At 41.3% G+C, this 20,585-nt stretch overlaps 1 protein-coding gene across 2 annotated transcripts in view; it reads right to left on the bottom strand.

The window, feature by feature from the left end:
• KNTC1 (kinetochore associated 1) overlaps positions 1-20,578 on the bottom strand; it is a 98,666-nt gene extending 78,088 nt beyond the window's left edge. For both annotated transcript variants that reach the window (XM_024257275.3, XM_063711953.1), the window contains exons 1-11: positions 20,458-20,578; positions 17,653-17,823; positions 12,993-13,113; positions 9,322-9,437; positions 8,026-8,104; positions 5,701-5,778; positions 4,196-4,230; positions 3,566-3,676; positions 1,576-1,669; positions 1,171-1,223; positions 318-433 (exon numbers count right to left, since the gene is read on the bottom strand). In XM_024257275.3, coding sequence (XP_024113043.2) covers positions 318-433; positions 1,171-1,223; positions 1,576-1,669; positions 3,566-3,676; positions 4,196-4,230; positions 5,701-5,778; positions 8,026-8,104; positions 9,322-9,437; positions 12,993-13,113; positions 17,653-17,781 — 932 coding nt within the window. In that variant the 5' untranslated portion in view covers positions 17,782-17,823; positions 20,458-20,578. The remainder of the gene's footprint in view (positions 1-317; positions 434-1,170; positions 1,224-1,575; positions 1,670-3,565; positions 3,677-4,195; positions 4,231-5,700; positions 5,779-8,025; positions 8,105-9,321; positions 9,438-12,992; positions 13,114-17,652; positions 17,824-20,457) is intronic.
• Between the last annotated feature and the right edge of the window lie 7 nt (positions 20,579-20,585).

Below are 20,585 nucleotides of genomic sequence, written 5' to 3'. Positions count from 1 at the left end.
AATTAAAAAAGTACGCTTTGCCAATTACAAGATATAAACTAAGTTAAAGTAACACTCTTCCATAAAAAATAAAATGTAATAGACACTGTATTCCATTTCTGCATGTTTATGCCCAGACTGACAGTTTCTAACACAATGACTTGGAGGTTCATATTGCCTAACTGTTCCCAGTGAATTTTGCAAACGGTCTTTACTCTGTCAGACTGTTTCACAGTGTTGTTTAGAATGTAAAACATAATAAATGACCTGAACAAAACCAGACAAGATACCTGGTACTAACAGAAGGGAAATGACTACTAGCCATAGTCATAACATACCACGTGACTGATGAAGGAGAGTCTGCTTCTGTAGTAAGAAGAAACTCTTCTACGTGAAGAGAGGGCCAGTTCCATACAGGAGTTAGAGTGTAAATATCCCATAAACTCAGCACGTTCTGCAAAAGAGACATTTCATTTACATGTCTTTTTTTTTTTTTGAGACAGAGTTTCGTTCTTGTCGCCCAGGCTGGAGTGCAATGGTGTGATCTCGGCTCACTGCAACCTCTGCCTCCTGGGTTCAAGCGATTCTCCTGCCTCAGACTCCCGAGTAGCTGGGATTACAGGGGCCCACCACCACGCCCGGCTAATTTTTCGTATTTTTTGTATTTTTAGTAGGCTAGCCACCGCGCCTAGCCTACATGTCTTCTTAATGATTAAACATTTACATTTCAGGCCAGGCGCAGTGGCTCACACCTGTAATCCCAGCACTTTGGGAGGCCGAGGTGGGTGGATCACCTGGGGTCAGGAGTTCGAGACCAGCCTGGCCAACATGGTGAAACCCCATCTCTACTAAAAATACAAAAAATTAGCTGGGCGTGGTGGTGGGCGCCTGTAATCCCAGCTACTCGGGAGGCTGAGGCAGGAGAATAGCTTGAACCCGGGAGGCGGAGGTTGCAGTGAGCCGAGATCGCACCATTGCACTCCAGCCTGGGCAACAAGAGCGAAACTCTATCTCAAAAAAAAAAAAAAATTTACATTTCAGCATCAACTTTTTGGTATGTATACTGAAATAAAGCACAGTACACAAGATAGTTACCCACCCTAGCTAAAACCCTTGCCTTTGTAAGTCTGACAACATTTTTGTTGTAAAACATATCAAGTAAAAACATTGAAGGAGAAACAAGAAACATACATCAGTATCAATGACAAAAAGTAGATTGTCTATCAGCTGGAACTTCTTTGCACCTACAAAAGAGAAAATAAGATGTCTAAGGATTTTATTTCAATATTTCATATATCTAAATAGTAAACTAACATATTCACAGAAAGGCAGAACTATATAATTATTAGGTCCCATTTTCCTTTATTCCTGCCTCTATTTCTGTTAGGTGACGACTAAAATGTAAAACCTCCCAAAATGAAGAGTAACAACTGTAACATGTCAAGAACTATTCTGTATGTGAACAACCATCAAGCTATTCTGGCTTGTTTCAAAGACTGGTAGGGTAAAATGACCCATATGTCAGCCTAAGTACACTGACATAAAAATTAAAACTCACTAATAATTGTCTAAAGTAGTTTCATTAACTTATTTTACCTTTAATAATCTCCGCATCAATAAGGTTCTTAACTGTCATTCCTTTCTTGGAAGAATCTGGTTCCCATTTTGAGAATGCACAATTACCGGTTCCCTGGAAAAATGAACACAGTACTTCAAATGCAAATTTCATTCTTAGACCTGAGCCTTCCTCAAAGTAGAAACATGTAAGTTTTATAGGTTACTAATTTTAAAATATATTTACATATTCTAACTTAACTAGGTTTCATCTTCCAGTTCCTCTCTTGGTTTCTGAAGAATGAAAAAAACAGTGTACTATTGGAATTCATGGTTATTACAATTTTTTTTTTTTTAATTTGAGACAGGGTCTCACTCCATTGCCCAGGCTGGAGGGCAGTGATCACAGCTCACTGCAGCCTCAAACTCCTGGGCTCAAGCGATCCTCCCACCTCAGCCTCCCCAGTAGCTGGGACTACAGGTGAGCATCACCACACCTGGCTAATTTACTATTTGTTGTAGAGACAGGGTCTCCCTAAGTTGCTGAGACTGGTCTCAACCTCCTGGGCCCAAGCAATCCTCCCACCTCAGCCTCTCAAAGTGTTGGGATTACAGGCATGAGCCACCATGCCAGCCTTCACATAAATATTTAATGAGCGTATTTAGGCAACTGGCACTAAAGACATGCAGTGAACTTTTAAGACCTCTTCCAGGATTAGATTAAAATATAGTCTTTGATAAGTATTTTCATTAAAATACCACAAATATTTGGAAAAAAATTATAAATATTAATTTTAAATTCTTTGAAACCCTGGTGAAATGTTAAATTAGATATGCTCAATGTGGAAACATGACAGCTTCTTTTCTCTCTTTTTTGTTTCTTCTCTTTTTAGAGACGGGATCTCACTGTGTTGCCAGGCTGCAGTGAAGTGGCGTCATCACAGGTGTGATCAGAACTACTGCAGCCTGATACTCCTGGGCTCACGCAATTCTTCTGCCTCAGCTTCCCAAGTAGCTGGGACCATAGGGGCATGCCATGACACGCAGCTGACTACTTCTTAATATATAAATTTGGCAAGTAAAAATGTTGTAAACATAATTATATTGAGTTTCTGCCTATCCTTTGAATATAACATTAGGTATTTCCCCCAAAATTCAAAGAAATTATGATCAGGGTTACTGGAAGTGACATACCAATAATGAAATGTTACTTTTTACATGTAACATGAGATATAAGACATTATACGGCAAGGTATACATGCCAATGGTCGTGAATGAAGTGTGCTTTTCTACGTGCATCCTTGTCCACGTTCCCATTTCACTAATAACAAAACTTGCAAGTAGCCTAGCTAGCCAAGACTAAGAATAACGTAGAATCACTTAGGAGGCAGGGATTACATCAAAGACACTTTACTCTTTAGGACCATTCTCTAACACTAAGGTTCTTAACCTGACTTATTTCAAGATTCAAGGGATCTGTGAAGCTGGATGGGCAAAAAATTTACATCTTTATTTTCACTAATCTCCATCTGAAACAGAATTTCTTTCACTTATGAATGTAGGCCACAAAAACCCCAAAAAACAAAAAGCAGTAGAATCAGCAGTCCCTGTGAGTACGTCACCAGTAGTAATTACACTTCCTATTAGAAAAACTATGATAACCATAATTTTGAAGTAGTGGTATATAAATATTTATTTCAAGACAGCTGCAATAATGTGCTGTTTTTCCAGTAGTGACAAAGTCACAGGTACTGTAACAATGGAATTTTTTGATTTTGTTTTCTATCGTTTTTGTTTGCTCTCATAATTGAAAAAAATGCTGTACTTCAGGTAAAGACTAGGGGAAGTAAAGATGCAATATTTTTTCCAAGACAGAAATTTACGTATTGAGTTATTTTTAATTACCTTAATTTTATAATTTCCTTGTTTCGGTTATATGTTACAAATTATTTTGCAATTTAACCAAAACAAAAACATTTTTGTGAGAAAATGCTTTAGGCAACAAAAAACAAAACTTTATAAAAACAATTACCCCAATTATCACAGGAACTTCACTTGCTAAATCTCCAGCCACAAGACTGAGACAACCAAGAGTATGATAATTTTCAGTAGAAATAAAACTGGACTTGATTTGTCCTTGTAACTGCAAAATTAAAAACAAGAATGTCATATATATAATACATATTTATGCTCCATAAAATCACTAAAATCAGTTGATATCAATCAGTTATAAATTTTTTTTTTTTTGAGACAGAGTTTTGCTCTTGTTGCCCAGGCTAGAGTGCAATGGCGCCATCTCGGCTCACCATAACCTCTGCCTCCCGAGTTCAAGCAATTCTCTGCCTCAGCCTCCTGAGTAGCTGGGAGTACAGGCATGCGCCACCACCCCCCGGCTAATTTTGTATTTTTTAGTGGGGATGGGGTTTCTCCAGTTGGTCAGGCTGGCCTCGAACTCCGGACCTCAGGTGATCTGCCCCCTCAGCCTCCCAAAGTGCTGGGATTATGGGCATAAATGTATTTTTAAATAGAAATGTTATTAAAATGTTATATCATAATAATTTCTAAAATATCAAGAAGCAGACCAATTATATACAGAAACATTCTACTATATTTACATTAAATGTAATTTTTTTAAGAGGACAATATGGATTTATTTTCTTACCTTTTTTGCTGTACTGAAGTCTACATTCTCTATTGCTGCATTAAAAAAGAAAGCAGGCTAAATGTATAGTATTAATCTATAAAATAATACAAGTCACCTGTTTTGTGTCAAGGTGAAATTAAATACAATTTAGTTCAAAGAACACTGGTGAGAATCAAGTTTTGTCCCTGACCAAAATACACTGTGACATGTTAGATTCAGGGCACCAGCCAATACCTCTCCATACCTACCCTTACCACCTCTGTTCCTACTAAGGGGATCTTCTCCCTACTCCAACTCTCCTGCGCTTCTCACTGTTTGGAATAGGTCTTACTTTTCTAGCTCCATCATGAAGTTATGGAAAACAAATCTTCAATCTTGTCATATACCCAAGACGTAGCACAGGCCTGGCAAGTCAATATTTTTAAAATATCACTTAGGCCAGGCGCAGTGGCTCATGCCTACAATCCCAGCACTCTGGGAGGCCAAGATGGGCAAATCACTTGACGTGAGGAGTTCGAGACCAGCCTGGCCAACATGGTGAAACCTCGCCTCTAGTAAAAATACAAAAATTAGCCAGGTGTGGTGGTACCCACCTGTAATCCCAGTTACTTGGGAGACTGAGGCACAAAAATCACTTGAACCTGGGAAGTGGAGGTTGCAGTGAGCCGATATCGTACCACTGCATTCCAGCCTGGGCGACAGAGCAAGACTCCATCTCAAAAATAAATAAATAAATAAAAATAATAAAATAAAATAAAATGTTAAATACCTGTTCCAAATCCATTCCTCAAATAATTTCACTTGGCTCAGAGGGATACATGGTCCAGACTACTAGCTTAAAACGTATTTTACATTATTGTTCTGCACTATATACTTTTTTTTGAGACAGAGTTTCGCTCTTGCTGCCCAGGCTGAAGTGCAACGGCGCGATCTCAGCTTACCACACCTCTGCCTCCTGGGTTCAAATTATTCTCCTGCCTCAGCTTCCCGAGTGAGTAGCTGGGATTACAGGCGCCTGCCACCCTGCCTGGCTAATTTTGTATTTTTAGTAGAGACAGGGTTTCTCCATGTTGGTCAGGCTGGTCTTGCACTCCCAACCTCAGGTGATCTGCCCGCCTTGGCCTCCCAAAGTGCCAGGATTACAGGCGTGAGCCACCATGCCAGCCCTGTTCTGCACTATTAACACTGCATAGTCATTTCCATTTCCACGTTCATTCACCACATTAAAAAGCATTTATTATTGTGCTAGCATATGTCTTGTCTCCCCAACTAAACTGTTGAAGCTTATCTCCCCAAACTAAGCTCCTTGAAGGCCATACCAAAATTACATTTATTCAGATACTGTTCCAGCTCTAACAGAGGAGAATAAGTGTACTCTGAATACTTAAAAGTATACCCAATTATAACTAAATACAATTAAGATAAAATAAGCTTAAAGAGAGTACTTAAAATTTTACTATTAAATTAATAAAACTAGTAAACATTGCTGCAAATCAATAATAAAAATATAATGTATTACTTACCTTGTTGAATTTTTAAAAGCTGAAGGTTTGTAATACAAAAAAATCCACTGTATGTAAGAAGTAGCATATAATAGGTACCTATTGAAATAAAATCAGAATCAGTTTCTTTTTTTTGAGACGGAGTCTCATTCTGTCGCTAGGCTGGAGTGCAGCGGCGCGATCACGGCTCCCTACAACCTCCGCCTCTAGGGTGCAAGCGATTCTCCTGCCTCAGCCTCCCGAGTAGCTGAGACTACAGGCGTGTACCACCATGCCCAGCTAATTTTTGTATTTTTAGTAGAGACAGGGTTTCACCATGTTGGCCAGGATGGTCTTGATCTCTTGACCTCGTGATCTGCTTGCCTCAGCCTCCCAAAGTGCTGGGATTACAGGCGTAAGCCACCGCTCACAGCCGGGAATCAGTTATTTTAAAAGGCACATGGATATAAAATTCAAACCAGTGTCTGTCTGAATGTGGCTTTTGAAGAAAGAGAGAAAGAGAGAAAGAGGCGAGGCGCAGTGGCTCACGCCTGTAATGCCAACACTTTGGGAGGCCAAGGCAGGTGGATCACAAGGTCAGGAGCTCGAGACCAGCCTGACCAACATGGTGAAACCTCGTCTCTACTAAAAATACAAAAATTAGCTGGTTGTGGTGGTGCGCGCCTGTAGTCCCAGCTACTCAAGAGGCTGAGGCAGGAGAATTGCTTGAACCCGGGTGGTGGAGGTTGCAGTGAACCAAAACTGCGCCAATGCTCTCCAGCCTGGGCGACAGAGTGAGACTCCATCTCAGAAAAAAAAAAAAAAGAGAGGGAGAGAAAGAGGAAGGAAGGAAGGAAGGAAAGAAGGCAGGCAGGCACAAACAAACAGTATCTGGAACTACCTTAAAAATATGTCAATTTGAAGTTTTTTTTTTGTTTTTTGTTTTTTGTTTTTGAGACAGGGTCTCAATCTATCTCCCAGGCTGGAGTGCAATGGCACGATCGCAGCTCACTGCAGGCCCAAGAGATCCTCCCAACTCAGCCTCCTGAGAAAGTGGGACTACAGACACACACCAACACATCTGGATAATTTTTTATTTTTTTTAGAGGTGGCGGTCTCTCTATATTATCCAGGCTGGTTTTGAGCTCCTAGACTCAAGTGATGCTCCCACCTCAGCCTCCTAAAGTGCTAGGATTACAGATGTGAGCCACCACACACAGCCTGCTCATTTAAATTCTAATGAACAAATATTATAGTAATGTTACAGATAAAACTTATTTACAAAGAACTAGTAGGTTATTTGCAAATACATTGTTAACTTCTTTTGAAACTTTTATTAAAACAACAAACTTCATGTGCCAGAAAAAAAAAATCTCAGATATATCAAAATAAACTAAGGCCCAGTTAACATTTGTTGAAGTAAAAATATAATAAATATACTGAAGCCCAGAAACACATTTTAAAAGAATATAATGTCTCCTTGGTAACCTATAGAAATCTCAAAACTGTAAAAATAAGTTTAGAATATTATATTTAGGAAAAGTATATATTTAAACATCTAAAAAGAGCTTTAAAAATTTTTTTCAAAAATTTAAAAATTGTTTCTTACAATATTAATTGCTTTGATAGAAAAAAATGTATAAAAAATACAGAAAAGGCCAGGCACAGTGGCTCACAGGCGGATCACCTGAGGCAGGCGGATCACCTGAGGTCAGGAGTTCGAGACCAGCTTGGCCAACATGGTGAAACCCCATCTCTACTAAAAACAAAAAATTAGCCAGGCGTGGTGGCAGGTGCCTGTAATCCTAGCCACTCGGGAGGCTGAGGCAGGAGAATCGCTTGAACTCAGGAGGCAGAGGTTTCAGTGAGCCAAGGTCGCGCCATTGCACTCCAGCCTGGGGGACGAGAGGGAGACTTCGTCTCAAAAAAAAAAAAACAGAAAAAATGTAGGTAGCATAATAATGATTTTATATAATTTATTAACCACAAAATTTTAATTTTTGATTGGCTATTAGTCAGAAGTCATTCAGGCTGGGCACAGTGGCTCATGCCTGTAATCCCAGCACTTTGGGAGGCCCAGGCAGGTGGATCACTCACTTGAGGTCAGGAGCTTGAGAGCAGCCTGGCCAACATGGTGAAACTCCATCTCTACTAAAAATACAAAAATTAGCCGGGCATGGTGGCACACACCTGTAATCCCAGCTACTCAGGAGGCTGAGGCAGGAGATGCTTGAACCTGGGAGCTGGTGATTGCAGTGACCTGAGATTGCGCCACTGCACTCCAGCCTGGGTGACAAAGGGAGACTCCATTAAAAAAAAAAAAAAAAAAAAAAAAAAGTCATTCAAAAAAAATTCAAGAAAACTTACCTTCATTTGAACCATCCTTCTCAATGACAAGATTCTGGTAAGTCCGCCGATTTTCATCGTTAGCTTTCTGAACAAATGCCTAAATGCAAATTAATTTCAAATAATAAAATTAAACAGAAAAATACATCAAGGATTTTATTCTTTAAACTCTAGAGTTATCAATTATCATTAGCAATAATTCTGCCTATATTCTAAACATCTTACTTTTAAAATGGAAAACTGTTTTGGACAAGTGTACTAAATACCTTCGAGACTGCTCCCTTGCGATTCCTTGAGCCACTAGCCTACTAAACCTGGCCTAGGAAAATTTTTGTTTTACCTGGTGCTAATTTCTATTTACGTGAGAGCCAAGAATTCGGGATCCAAGCTGTGGTAACACCTTCAAAGCTTAATTTTTCAAAAAAACATTCTTTTAATTTAAAATACCATTCAGTATAGGGAAGAAACTCAATCCTGGCAGGCAAGAGACATAGTAACCAAGACCCCAAAGGCTTCATATGTCTGGGCATTCCCTTCTCTACGTTCCTGCCTCCCTTACAAGCTGACTGGAATCAGACAGCAGAAAGCTGCCTGCTCCTGACTTAGCTGACCAAGCGGAATTCCCAACCATACAAGAACCTAACCATTTGTCTCCTGGAGTTACTTCTCCCAAAGTTGTAAAAGTGGGACTCTAGCATTCCTAGTAAAAACCTGACCATCTTCCAAGGTTACTAAATCAGAACTCTAGCAGTCCTGCTAAGCACCTGACCAGATCCAGCCAGCTGAAGACAAGATGGACTTCAGCCCTGGCCTTTCACCAAGTATTTTCTCATTTTAACCTAATTATGATACTAAAAATCATACCCAGGGATGGAGATTTAACATGCTAATGAGATATACAACACATGAAAAAGGATGCGATCAAAATTCACAGGTGCTAAAAGTTCCCTGCCTTTACGTGCCTACAAATCACTCCTTTTTTCACCTCAGCTTCCTCAAAATGACAAGAGCTAAGCCCTTCGGGGAGCTAGCACTTGGGATCCCTTTCCCATATGCTGTTTCCTTGAGATTCCTTGAGCCACAAGCCTACTAAACATTCCCTGGGAAAATTTCTGTTTGACCTGGTGTTAATTTCTATTTACATGAGAGCCAAGAACTCAGGATCCAAGCTGTGGTAACACCTTCAAAGCTTAATTATTCAAAAAAACATTGTTTTAATTTAAAACACATGTTAAGTAATAGTTTGCTAGAGTTTTAGTTGTCCAAGAGATTATTTAGAATTTAGATAATGAAAATTAAAATATAACAAGATCTTACATTAGTGAGTAGTGTTTGTTTTGATGTTACATGAATAAGATGTAGGTTGCCACTTCTCTCGCCAACCAAAAGAAACTTTCCTTCTTGACAAAGGCCAACTACATCCACTTCAGTATCTGAAAATTTCAAATCAAAGTTACAAGCTTCCTTCGAAAATCCTTATTTTCAATACAAAAAAATACAAATTGTTCTCATTAAAAAGCCAATGATTACTTAAGTTACTTCTAAATACTGCAAAACAGATGTGATGAAAATAAAAAAAGAATGTTGTTGACTTTTATTCAGTCAACAAATATTTTTTGTTTTGTTTTGTTTTTGAGACAGCGTCTCGCTCTGCTACCCAGGCTGGAGTGCAGTGGTACCACCTCAGTTCACGGCACCCTAGACTTCCTGGGCTCAGTCAGGAATTCTCCCACCTCAGCCTCCCAGGTAGCTGGGACCACAGGTACACAACACCATGGCCAGCTAATTTTTGGTATTTTTTGTACAGACGAGGTTTTGCCATGTTACCAGACTGGTCTCGAACTCCTGAGCTCAAGCGATTGTCCATCTCTGCCTCCCAAAGTGCTGAGGTTACAGATGTGAGCCACTGCATGCAGCTGGTCAAGAAATATTTACTGAGCACTTACTATATGGTAAACTTTGTTCTAGGCCTTTTGCATATATCTGAGAACAGTAACAAAAGATTATCACCATCACAGAGCTCATATTCTAAGACAGAAATAGCTGATAAATGACCAGGCGTGGTGGCTCACACCTGTAATCCCAGCACTTTGGGAGGCCGAAGCAGGCGGATCATTTGAGGTCAGGAGTTCGAGACCAGCCTGGCCAACATGGTGAAACCCTGTCTCTACTAAAAATATAAAATTAGCCAGGCATGGTGGCATGTGCCTGTAATCCAGGCTACTCAGGAGGCTGAGACAGGAGAATCGCTTGAACCCAGGAGGTGGAGGCTGCAGTGAGCCGAAATCGCGCCACTGCACTCCAGCCTAGGCAACAGAGCCAGACTCCATCTCAAAAAAAAAAGTAGCTGATAAACAATTAGCATAATAAACAAACTGTAAGACATGTAAGAAGGTGATAGATGTTCTGGGAAAAAAAAATGTAAAGCCAGGTAAGAGAGCTCAGAAGAATGGTGCATTTTGCAGTGTTAATTAGAAAGCTCACAGGAGACATGAAAGAGGTGAGGAAGTTAGCCAAATGACTAAGACGGAAGAGCATGCAGAGCATTCAGATGGTGGGCGCAGCTCGAGGAAAGATCATGGAGTGGGAAGTGCCTGTTGTATTCATGCAAAAGCAAGAAGGCCAAGGTAACAGAAAACAAAGCAAAGAGGGAAGGGACAAGAGAGAAAAACAATAGTATGTAACTGGCTTGCGAACTCAAGTTATTCCGCCACAATGTCTTTCCACAAATGGATCACCGTTACACATCCCACCATTTCATAGAAGAAACTGTGAATCTTGTGGACCAATCAGTGTCAATACGTCGAGATTCCATAAAACATAAGTTTCTTGCCTCCATGTTGCAATCAAGATATGTTCCAAAATGTATGTGTTCTGTTTCCTTTTCAGTTGTCTAAGTTCTTACGTAAAAGTTTCAACAACTATCTTTCTCTTAAAATTTCTATTTAATGGCCGGGTGCAGTGGCTCACACCTGTAATCCCAACACTTTGGGAAGCCAAGGTGGGTGGATCATTTGAAGTCAGGAATTTGACAGCAGCCTGGCCAACATGGTGAAACCTCACCCTACTAAAAATACAAAAATTACCAGGCATGGTGGCGGGCGCCTGTATTCCCAGCTACTTGGGAGGCTGAGGCAGAAAAATCTCTTGAACCTGGGAGGTGGAGGTTGCAGTGAGCTGAGAGAGCACCATTGCACTCCAGCCTGGGCCACAGAGCGAGACTGTCTAAGGAAAAAAAAAAAAAAAAAACAAAGGCCTGGCACGATGGCTCACGTCTGTAATCCCAACACTTCAGGAGGCCGAGGCAGGAGGATCATGAGGTCGAGACCAGCCTGGCCAACATAGTGAAACCCTGTTTCTACTAAAAATACAAAAAAAAATTAGCAGGGCGTGGTGATGGGCACCTGTAGTCCCAGATACTTGAGAGGCTGAGGCAGGAGAATTGCTTGAACCCTGGAGGCGGAGGTTGCAGTGAGCTGACATCACGCCACCGAACTCCGGCCTAGGCGACAGTGCGAGATTACATCTCAAAAAAAAAAAAAAAAAATTTCTACTCAAGAAAGAAAAAACTTTCGGGGTCGGGTGTGGTGGCTCACGCCTATAATCCCAGCACTTTGGGAGGCCGAGGCGGGCAGATCACAAGGTCAGGAGATCGAGACCATCCTGGCTAACATGGTGAAATGCTGTCTCTACTTAAAAAAAAAAAAATACAAAAAATTGCCCAGGCGTGGTGGTGGGCGCCTGTAGTCCCAGCTATTCAGGAGGCTGAGGCAGGAGAATGGTGTGAATCCGGGAGGCAGAGCTTACAGTGAGCCGAGATTGTGCCACTGCACTCCAGCCTGGGCGACAGAGCGAGAGAGACTCCATCTCAAAAAAAAAAAAAAACTTTCATAATATTCTTGCCTAAGCTCAGTACAATCACTGACTTACCCCTTAATTCACTCTTTTTTTTGTTTTTGAGACAAGACTCTCACTCTGTCACTCAGGCTAGAGTACAGTGGCATAATCTTGGCTCACTGCAACCTCTGCCTCCTGGATCAAGTGATTCTCCTGCCTCAGACTCCTGAGTAGCTGGGATTACAGGTGTATGCCACCATTCCCAGCTAATTTTTGTTATTGTTGTTGTTGCTTTTGGAGACAGAGTTTTGCTCTGTCACCCAGGCTGGAGTGTAGTGGAATGATCTTGGCTCACTGCAACCTCCACCTCCCAGGTTCAAGCAATTCTCTTACCTCAGCCTCCTGAGTAGCTGGAACTATAGGCGCACACCAGCACGGCCAGCTAATTTTTGTATATTAGTAGAGAAAACGGGATTTCACCATGTTGCCCAGTCTGGTCTCAAACCCCTGAGCTCAGGCAATCCACCCACCTGGGCCTTCCAAAGTACAAGGATTACAGGTGTGATTTTTGTATTTTTAGTAGAAACGGGGTTTCACCATGTTGGCCAAGCTGGTCTTGAACTCCTGACCGCAAGTGATCCGGCGGCCTCAGCCTCCCAAAGTGCTGGGATTGCAGGCATAAGCCACCACGCCCGGCTTTAATTCACTCTCAAATCCACATTTGCATGTACTTGAAGCCTTGTAGCTCGATGAAGAATTAATTCATAAGTATGTTACAGGATTTTTAGAGAGCTATTAATTCTAAAAATATGCAAATACCCATTAATGATACCGAAATTCTGTACAAGATTCAGGAATTTGAACACAAATGAGCTCGTGTTTTCCACAGTATTCCAATACAAGCAAGTAAACTAAGTTGTTGCTTTACATGTGTATTTCCCCTCCGATGTATTGAAAGAAGGGATCATCTCAGTGTCCTTTGACTCTAGTGCCCAGCACAAATAAGGCACTAAGCACTCAAGCTTAATTACTTGAAATTAGTCTAATTTGAAATCTTAGAAATAATGGAGTAAAGAGGAGGCAATCCAGCAGAAATTGGCAGCAGATATATTTGACTTCCAGTTTATCTTACTTCATTACATTATACTTACCAAAGACAAGATGCAATTGAAGTGATCTACAAATACTGTCAAGCAATATCACTGATTGGTCAGCTACAATAATAAACCCATCACTTAAGCTGCATGCCTGTATCTTTGGATTTAATGAGGCCTGTGGGAGAGAAAAGCATGATGAAAATTCAAACATTTTTATACGTGTTTAACAATACTTATCAATAGTATCATCAAATTCCCAAATATCCCACTTTAAAACTTGACAGGCTTTTTTTCTTTAGCCCCTCTATCTAATTAATCATCGAGTTTTTCTTTGTATGGTATATCTTGAATCCATCCAGGATCCTAAGTAGAAAAACAGTTCAGGATGAACAGGAAGGGCAAAGGATTCTCATGTTCAAGTCCTTGTTTCCTCAGGATTGACTTTATGCTGCAAGAGCCAGGCATTAATATAATGAATTAATCAAGATTGGCATAAAGTCTTGGTGTCGTGGATACACTAGGCAGGGGAACGGTGGTGAACTGTGAACTGGAGGGTCCTTGCCCCCACAGACATGAAAGAATAGAATCTACTTCACACCAGCCAGTGGGAAGCCTGGTGGGGATGCAGCACTGGCATGGCCATACCTCCCAATTCATCAACAGAAGCTGGATCTTTATGTGAAATGTTCTGATTTTTAAATATTGGCAGCTAAGTCAACATTTTTAAAAACAGTAGACAAGCCAAATCAGAGTCTCCAGTATTCAGTTTCTGTTGCCGAGAGCCTCCCACACATAGCTGTCTTGAAGCACTTGGACAGATTAGTGCTTGAGGAAGCTCAGTCCCTTGCTAGCTAAGTGATCTTAGGCAAATGTGTCAACTAACTCCATGTAAAAGAGTAACAATAATAATACCTACAAGGTTCACCTGAATAAAGATTAAACGAATTCATGTAAAGGGCTTATGAGAGAGCCCTGCACATAGTATATGCTCAATAAATGTTAACCAGTCCTATTCTTCCCTGACAAAATACAGCTAATCACCTCATTTTATGACTATTTCAAAAGTCATCTTCTCCAGGTGTGATCCTTGAAAATTCCCCAACATTCTGATCCCCCTTCTACCTTATTTTTTTCTTTATTTTGAGACAGGGTCTCCCTCTGTCACTCAGGCTGGAATGCAGTGATGCCATCATAACTCACTACAGCCTTAAACACCTGGGCTCAAGGGATCTTCATGCCTCCTCAACCCAAGTAGCTGGGACTACACATGCACACCACACACCTGGCTAATTTTCTTTTTCTTTTTCTTTTATAGAGATGGGGTTTTCACTATGTTGGCCAGGCTGGTCTAGAACTCCTGGACTCAAACAATCCTTCCATCTCAACCACCCAAAGTGCCAGGAATACAAGTGTGAGGCACTGCACCCGGCCTCCTTCATATCTTTTTACTTGCTTCTTCAACTAGTAAAAGGTTATACGAAGGCACTGCCAACAAGAAACGGCACTAAAATTAGCCGGGCGTGGTGGTGGACGCATGTAATCCCAGCTACTGGGGAGGCTGAGGCACGAGAACCACTTGAACCCAAGAGGCAGAGGTTGTCAAGATCACACCACTGCACTGCAGCCTGGGCAACAGAGCAAGACTCTGCCTCAAAAAAATAAATAAAAATAAAAAATAAAGGAACGGCACTATATCTTCTAGGGATCTGTCCACACTGTTCTCTCTAGACTCTTCTCTCTAGACTGTTCTCCTTCTTAAGGCCCAAAGCAAGTGTAGTTTATTTTTATTTTTATTTTTTTTAGAGATGTTGTCTCCCTATGTTGCCCAGGCTGGCCTCAAACTCCTGGGCTCACACCATTCTCCTGCCTCAGCCTCTGAGTAGCTGGGACTACAGGACATGCCACCACACTGGGCTCACACATAGTTTCTTAAGGAAATGCTCCTTAAACTGCCCAACCCACAATGAGCTCTCCATCCACTGAATTCTTGCTCATTTACTGTCTGTATTGTTCATTTGGCATTTAGCATATACTAACTTGCACAGCTAAGCATCTTTTATTGTTTGTGTCCTGTGTGCCTAACTTTAAGGTAAGATCCTAAAAGGAATGAATAAGATGCCATCTTATGTCCAAGTTCCTAATATTGGGCTCAGAACATAGCAGATGTTCAAAACATGTTGGTAAGTGTATGCCACGTGCTAATAATAGATAGAATTTTAGTTCCTACCAGAATCCAAGATTCTATACACACGCACTATTATTTTTCAACAGCCTTGAGGTCAAGAAAGGCCTGAGCCACTTCCATGTTTTAAGGCTCCTGATAATATTAAAAAATAAAGCCCAGGCACAGTGATTCACACCTGTAATCCCAGAACTTTGGGAGGCCGAGGTGGGTGGATCACAAGGTCAAGAGATCAAGACCATCCTGCTCAATATGGTGAAGCCTCATCTCTACTAAAAACACAAAAATTAGCTGGGTGTGGTGGCTCGTGTCTGTATTCCCAGCTACTCGGGAGGCTGAGGCAGAAGAATTGCTTGAACCCAGGAGGCGGAGGTTGAAATGAGCCGAGATCACGCCACTGCACTCCAGCCTGGTGACAGAGCAAGAGTCTGTCTCAAAAAAAAAAAGAAAAATTAGCCAGGGGTGGTGGCAGGCGCCTATAATCCCAACTACTCCAGAGGCTGAGGCAGGAGAATCGCTTGAATCCAGGAGTGGGAGGTTGTAATGAGTCAATATCACGTCACTGTACTCCAGCCTGGGCTACAGAGTGAGAGCCTCTCTTAAAAAAAAACAAACAAATGGCCGGGTGTGGTGGCTGAAGCCTGTAATCCCAGCACTTTGGGAGGCCGAGCCGGGCAGATCACGAGGTCAGGAGATCGAGACCATCCTGGCTAACATGGTGAAACCCCGTCTCTACTAAAAATACAACAAATTAGCCAGGCGTGGTGGCGGGCGTCTGTAGTCCCAGCTACTTGAGAGGCTGAGGCAGGAGAATGGCGTGAACCCAGAAGGCAGAGCTTGCAGTGAGCCGAGATCACGCCACTGTACTCCAGCCTGGCCGACGGAGCAAGACTCCATCTCAAACAAACAAACAAACAAAAATACTAAAAAACAGACGTCATTTCCTCATTATAGAAAACTGTGCTTTCAGATGTCTCGAAGAATTCAAAAAATTAAAAAAAAAGAAATTATGCTGCACTTGAAATTTTTGCCTCTAATAAATAATTTAATGACAAAAAATACAATAAGATTTGTACTACTCATAATTAATGTTTGTCTTATACTAATTATTTTATTGTTGGATTATACTGCCTTTAACATGATTCATGGTACATTAAAAGCAGTACAAATCAGGCACAGTGGCTCATGCCTTTAATCCCAGCGCTTTGGGAGGCCAAGGCAGGCGGATCACTTGAGGCCAGGAGTTCAAGACCAGCCTGGGCAACCCCATCTCTACTAAAAATACAAAAATTTTTTTAGTAGCATGGTGGCACACACCTGTAATCCCAGCTACTTAGGAAATTGAGACAGGAGAATTTTTTGAACCCAGGAGGCAGAGGTTGCAGTGAGCCGAGCCAAGATAGCACCACTGCACTCCAGCCCAGGCAACAGTATGAGACTCTGTCCCAAAAAAAAAAAAAAAAAAAAAAGAAAAAAGAAAAAGCAGCACAGTTCCACAGACACCAGCTTAAAGCTGCATAAAGAATGATTTCTTTTTTAAATCCCATCAGCCAGTTTAAAAAAAAAGTCAAAAGCATAAATTTAATTCCCTTTAGGAATAACGTCCCCAGTGGATGCCCTGCCTTATCTGTCAGATTCCCTTTGAATGAAAAAAATTTTTTTTATTAAAAAAAAAAGAATTAAATACCAACCTCCCAAGTAGCTGGGACTCACATGTGCGTGCCACCACACCCAGCTAATAGTACCTTCTATGGAAGGCAAAGAATAAGGTTTCAGGCATGGAGCAAGAATGGTGCAATTACTGACAGAAGAAAGTTAAAATGTAGAAAAAAATGCACAAATAAACCTCATACTCAGCAGGGTGCTTGACTCTGGTAGGAAACAGGAGAAACACAGATTGAGGGATGGACCCTCAGAGCCTTCAACTCTATTGGTAACATTTCATTTCCTAAGTCAGTGGTAGATATTCTTTGTATGACGGGCGCGGTGGCTCACACCTGTAATCCCAGCACTTTGGGAGGCTGAGGTGGGTGGATTTCTTGAGGCCAGGAGTTCAAGACCAGCCTGGCCAACGTGGTGAAACCCCATCTTTACAAAAATACAAAAAATTAGCTGAGCATGGTGGCACACAACTGTAATCTCAGCTACTTGGGAGGCTGAGGCACGAGAATCACTTCAATCTGGGAGGCAGAGATTGCAGTGAGCCATGATCACACCACTGCACTCCAGCCTGGGTGACAGAGTAAGAATCTGTCTTGAAAAAAAAAAAAAAAGATATTCTTTCTATCAACTTACACATATTTTGTATGTATGAAATATCAAGAGGAACTAAGAATCCTTGAGGTGTGAAAATACTGATCCTGACATGATGCAGAGGGTATTCAGATGTGAATTTCTAGCAATCTGAGATTGAATCTTGATTCCCTGAGAAAGTGCTATATTCATTCACAAAATATTTACTGTGGGCCACTAGCCCTACTAAGCACTCAGTAAAAATTCTGTGAATGAAACAGTCAGTGTAATAATCACTACCTTTTCAGAAGAGATCTTCACTAGCAAATCTACTTGATATAAAGCAGTTCCATGTTCTTTTCTTGAACCGACACTCAGGTACCCACTTCCGGTATCATCATTTGTTAGCAGCTCAATATCATTCCACATGTTTCTGAGACTGTCTTCCTGAGTCAGGAACTACTGTCTTTCCTGTAACAACATAAAATTAGACACCATATTATCTTGTTGCATAGAACCCGGTTCCTTGGGAAATGAGAAAGCTTACTCACAAAACAAAAACAAAAGTCTAACATTAACATATACAGACATCTTTGTCTTCTTGTTATTGCTGTGGCCACTAAACACTTCGGGCCAATAACATAAATGGAACTAGAGCTATGATGGTTACCAGAGAACATACTGGTTTATGCACACAAACCAACAATTCTGATCTTACCAATGTATCCTAGAGCTTCCATTACTTGGTGTGTCTAGTTTGGAATTATACCAAGTTTTCATTAGAAATAAACCTTTAATCAGTATAGCAGCAAACAGTGTAGGTTTAGATGCCAGATTGTCAGGGATATCATAAGATGATAAGATTCTAGATGAAGTTCAGAAAAAGTCCATTGATGCTATCATAGTATTATTATACAACAAATAAAAAGGATAAGGGGAGGAGAAAAAAATGAATTAGGTTTCTGGACCAAAGACTAAGCTTGAAACCTTATGAGGTTTACCCATCTCAAAAAGCAAAGGTTTACATAAACCATGTTACCTGGAGTCTGTTGGGAAAAGAACACTAAGGAGAAAAACAATCCTTGGATCAAGACTGGTAGGGAATGATAATCAAATAATTACAATTGGTTTCATAAGTGCTACTAGAAGTATGCTTCAATATCTATAAAAGGTATAGCACAAGGAAGAAACAATTTCTGACTTGGTGCTCTTTCACAATGACTAGGCAGCTGTCCTTGGGTGATCGCTTAATCTTTCTGTTCCTCAACTCTCTAATTTATAAAACAGGAATATACAGGCCGGTGCAGTGGCTCACACCTGTAATCCCAGAACTTTGGGAGGCTTAGGTGGGTGGATTATCTGAGGTCAGGAGTTTGAGACCAGCCTGGCCAACATGACAAAACCCCCTCTCTACTAAAAATACAAAAAATTAGCTGGGCGTGGTGGTGTGTGCCTGTAATCCCACCTACTCAGGAGGCTGAGGCAGTAGAATTGCTTGAACCCGGGAGGCGGAGGTTGCAGTAAGTCGAGATCCTGCCACTGCACTCCAGCTTGGGCAACAAGAGTGAAACTCCGTCTTGGAAAAAAAGTATATATATATACAGTTGGTCCTCAATATCCATGTGTTCCACATCCCTAGATTCCACCTACAGGCATAGCACATTTACATTGTTGGGCAAGATAAGTAATCAAGAGATGATTTAAAGTATACAGGCAGATGTCCCTAGGCTACATGCAAATACTATGCCATTTAATGACGGGGATTTAAACATCCGAGGGTTTTGGTATCTGTGGGAGGTCCTGGAACCAATCTCCCATGGATACCAATACCAAGGGACTAATTTAGTTGTACCCACCTGAAAGAGTTTTCCATTTTTCACTTCTGGTTTTTTGAGAGACGAGGGTCTCACTATTTTGCCCTGGCTGGCCTTGATCTCCTGGGCTCAAGCAATCCTTCTGCTTCAGCCTCCCAATGTTTTGAGTTTTAAATGTTCACAGAACAAAGCTTGGTTGATGGCAAACATTCAATTTTAGGTGTTAGCTAATTTGTTATTGGTGGAAGCAAGTAACATTTGGGCTGAGAATTGAAGATCATAGTTTTATAAATGTTTAAAGAGTTCTTCCTAAGAGCATAAGCAAGGGAACAGAAAGAAAACATGTTTGGAGAATAGAGAAGTTTCAGTGGCTGGTGTTTTGGTGGGAGTGAAGAGATGAAGAAGGAGGGACAGGTTGGAATGAATACCTTTATGGGTCTCAATTTCCCACATCTGTGAAATAGAGAAACCGCCCATAACTGCCATATTTACTTATTCAACAAATGTTTATTGAATACCTATTTACTATGTGCCAGGTACCTTTCTAGGAACTGGGAATATAGCTTGAACAAAGCACAAAATGTCTTTGCCATTATGAAGTTTATGTTTTTGCGGGAAAAACGGACAAAAATAAAATAGTTATGTATCTTGTTACGCTACCTCTACAAAAAAGCAAATGCACAAATAATTACAAAAAGTGCTAAATGATTTGAAGGAAACAGTGATTAAATGGATGAGGTGAGGCGTCGCTGAAGAAGGATTTGTTTGGGAAGGGAAGGAGGTGACATCTGAGCTGAGACCTGAATAACAAGAAGTACGCAAAACTTAGGCGGAACGCGACGTAGGCAGAGGGAACAGAGTGCAAAGACTCGGAGGCTGGGTAGGAAGCGTTTGATGCTGCTGCCGGGTCAAAGCAAAAGCAGAAGACAGTGAGGGAGAGAGCAGTGGAGTCCAATAAAACCTCGACTTCAAGAGTGAATTTTATTCTCAGTACAAGGGGTAGAGGGGGAACTCAGCAAACGAGTGGTCTGATTTTATAATTTTGAGATCACTCTGGCGGCGGAATGCAGAACACATTCGCGAATAGGAGAGAATGAGCAAGATGAAACACTTGTCAGTTAGGCCTCCATACTTAAACGCTCTCCGCTGGACATCGCCGCCAGCAAAAACCGACTCCAACCTCTCTTCTGCCAGCGTCAAGGGGAAAACAACAGGAACTGCGCAGAGGCTGCAGCTACTTCGTCCTGAACCCACCCCCAGTTCCCTACACAGCGCAGCTCCCCGTCCTCACCTGCAATTGAAGAAACTAAACAGGAACACTCAGATATCTGGCCCCTCTTCCTGACTCACACAACCGACTCTAGTCTTTAGGTTCCATCCCACAGGTTCAAATTGGCGGGAGAACACTAAACCCAACCC

This window comes from Pongo abelii, chromosome 10 (assembly GCF_028885655.2).
Source record: "Pongo abelii isolate AG06213 chromosome 10, NHGRI_mPonAbe1-v2.0_pri, whole genome shotgun sequence".
Lineage (NCBI taxonomy): Eukaryota > Metazoa > Chordata > Mammalia > Primates > Hominidae > Pongo > Pongo abelii.
The sequence above is the reverse complement of the archived record's forward strand: the minus strand, read 5'-3'. Positions and strand labels throughout refer to the sequence as shown.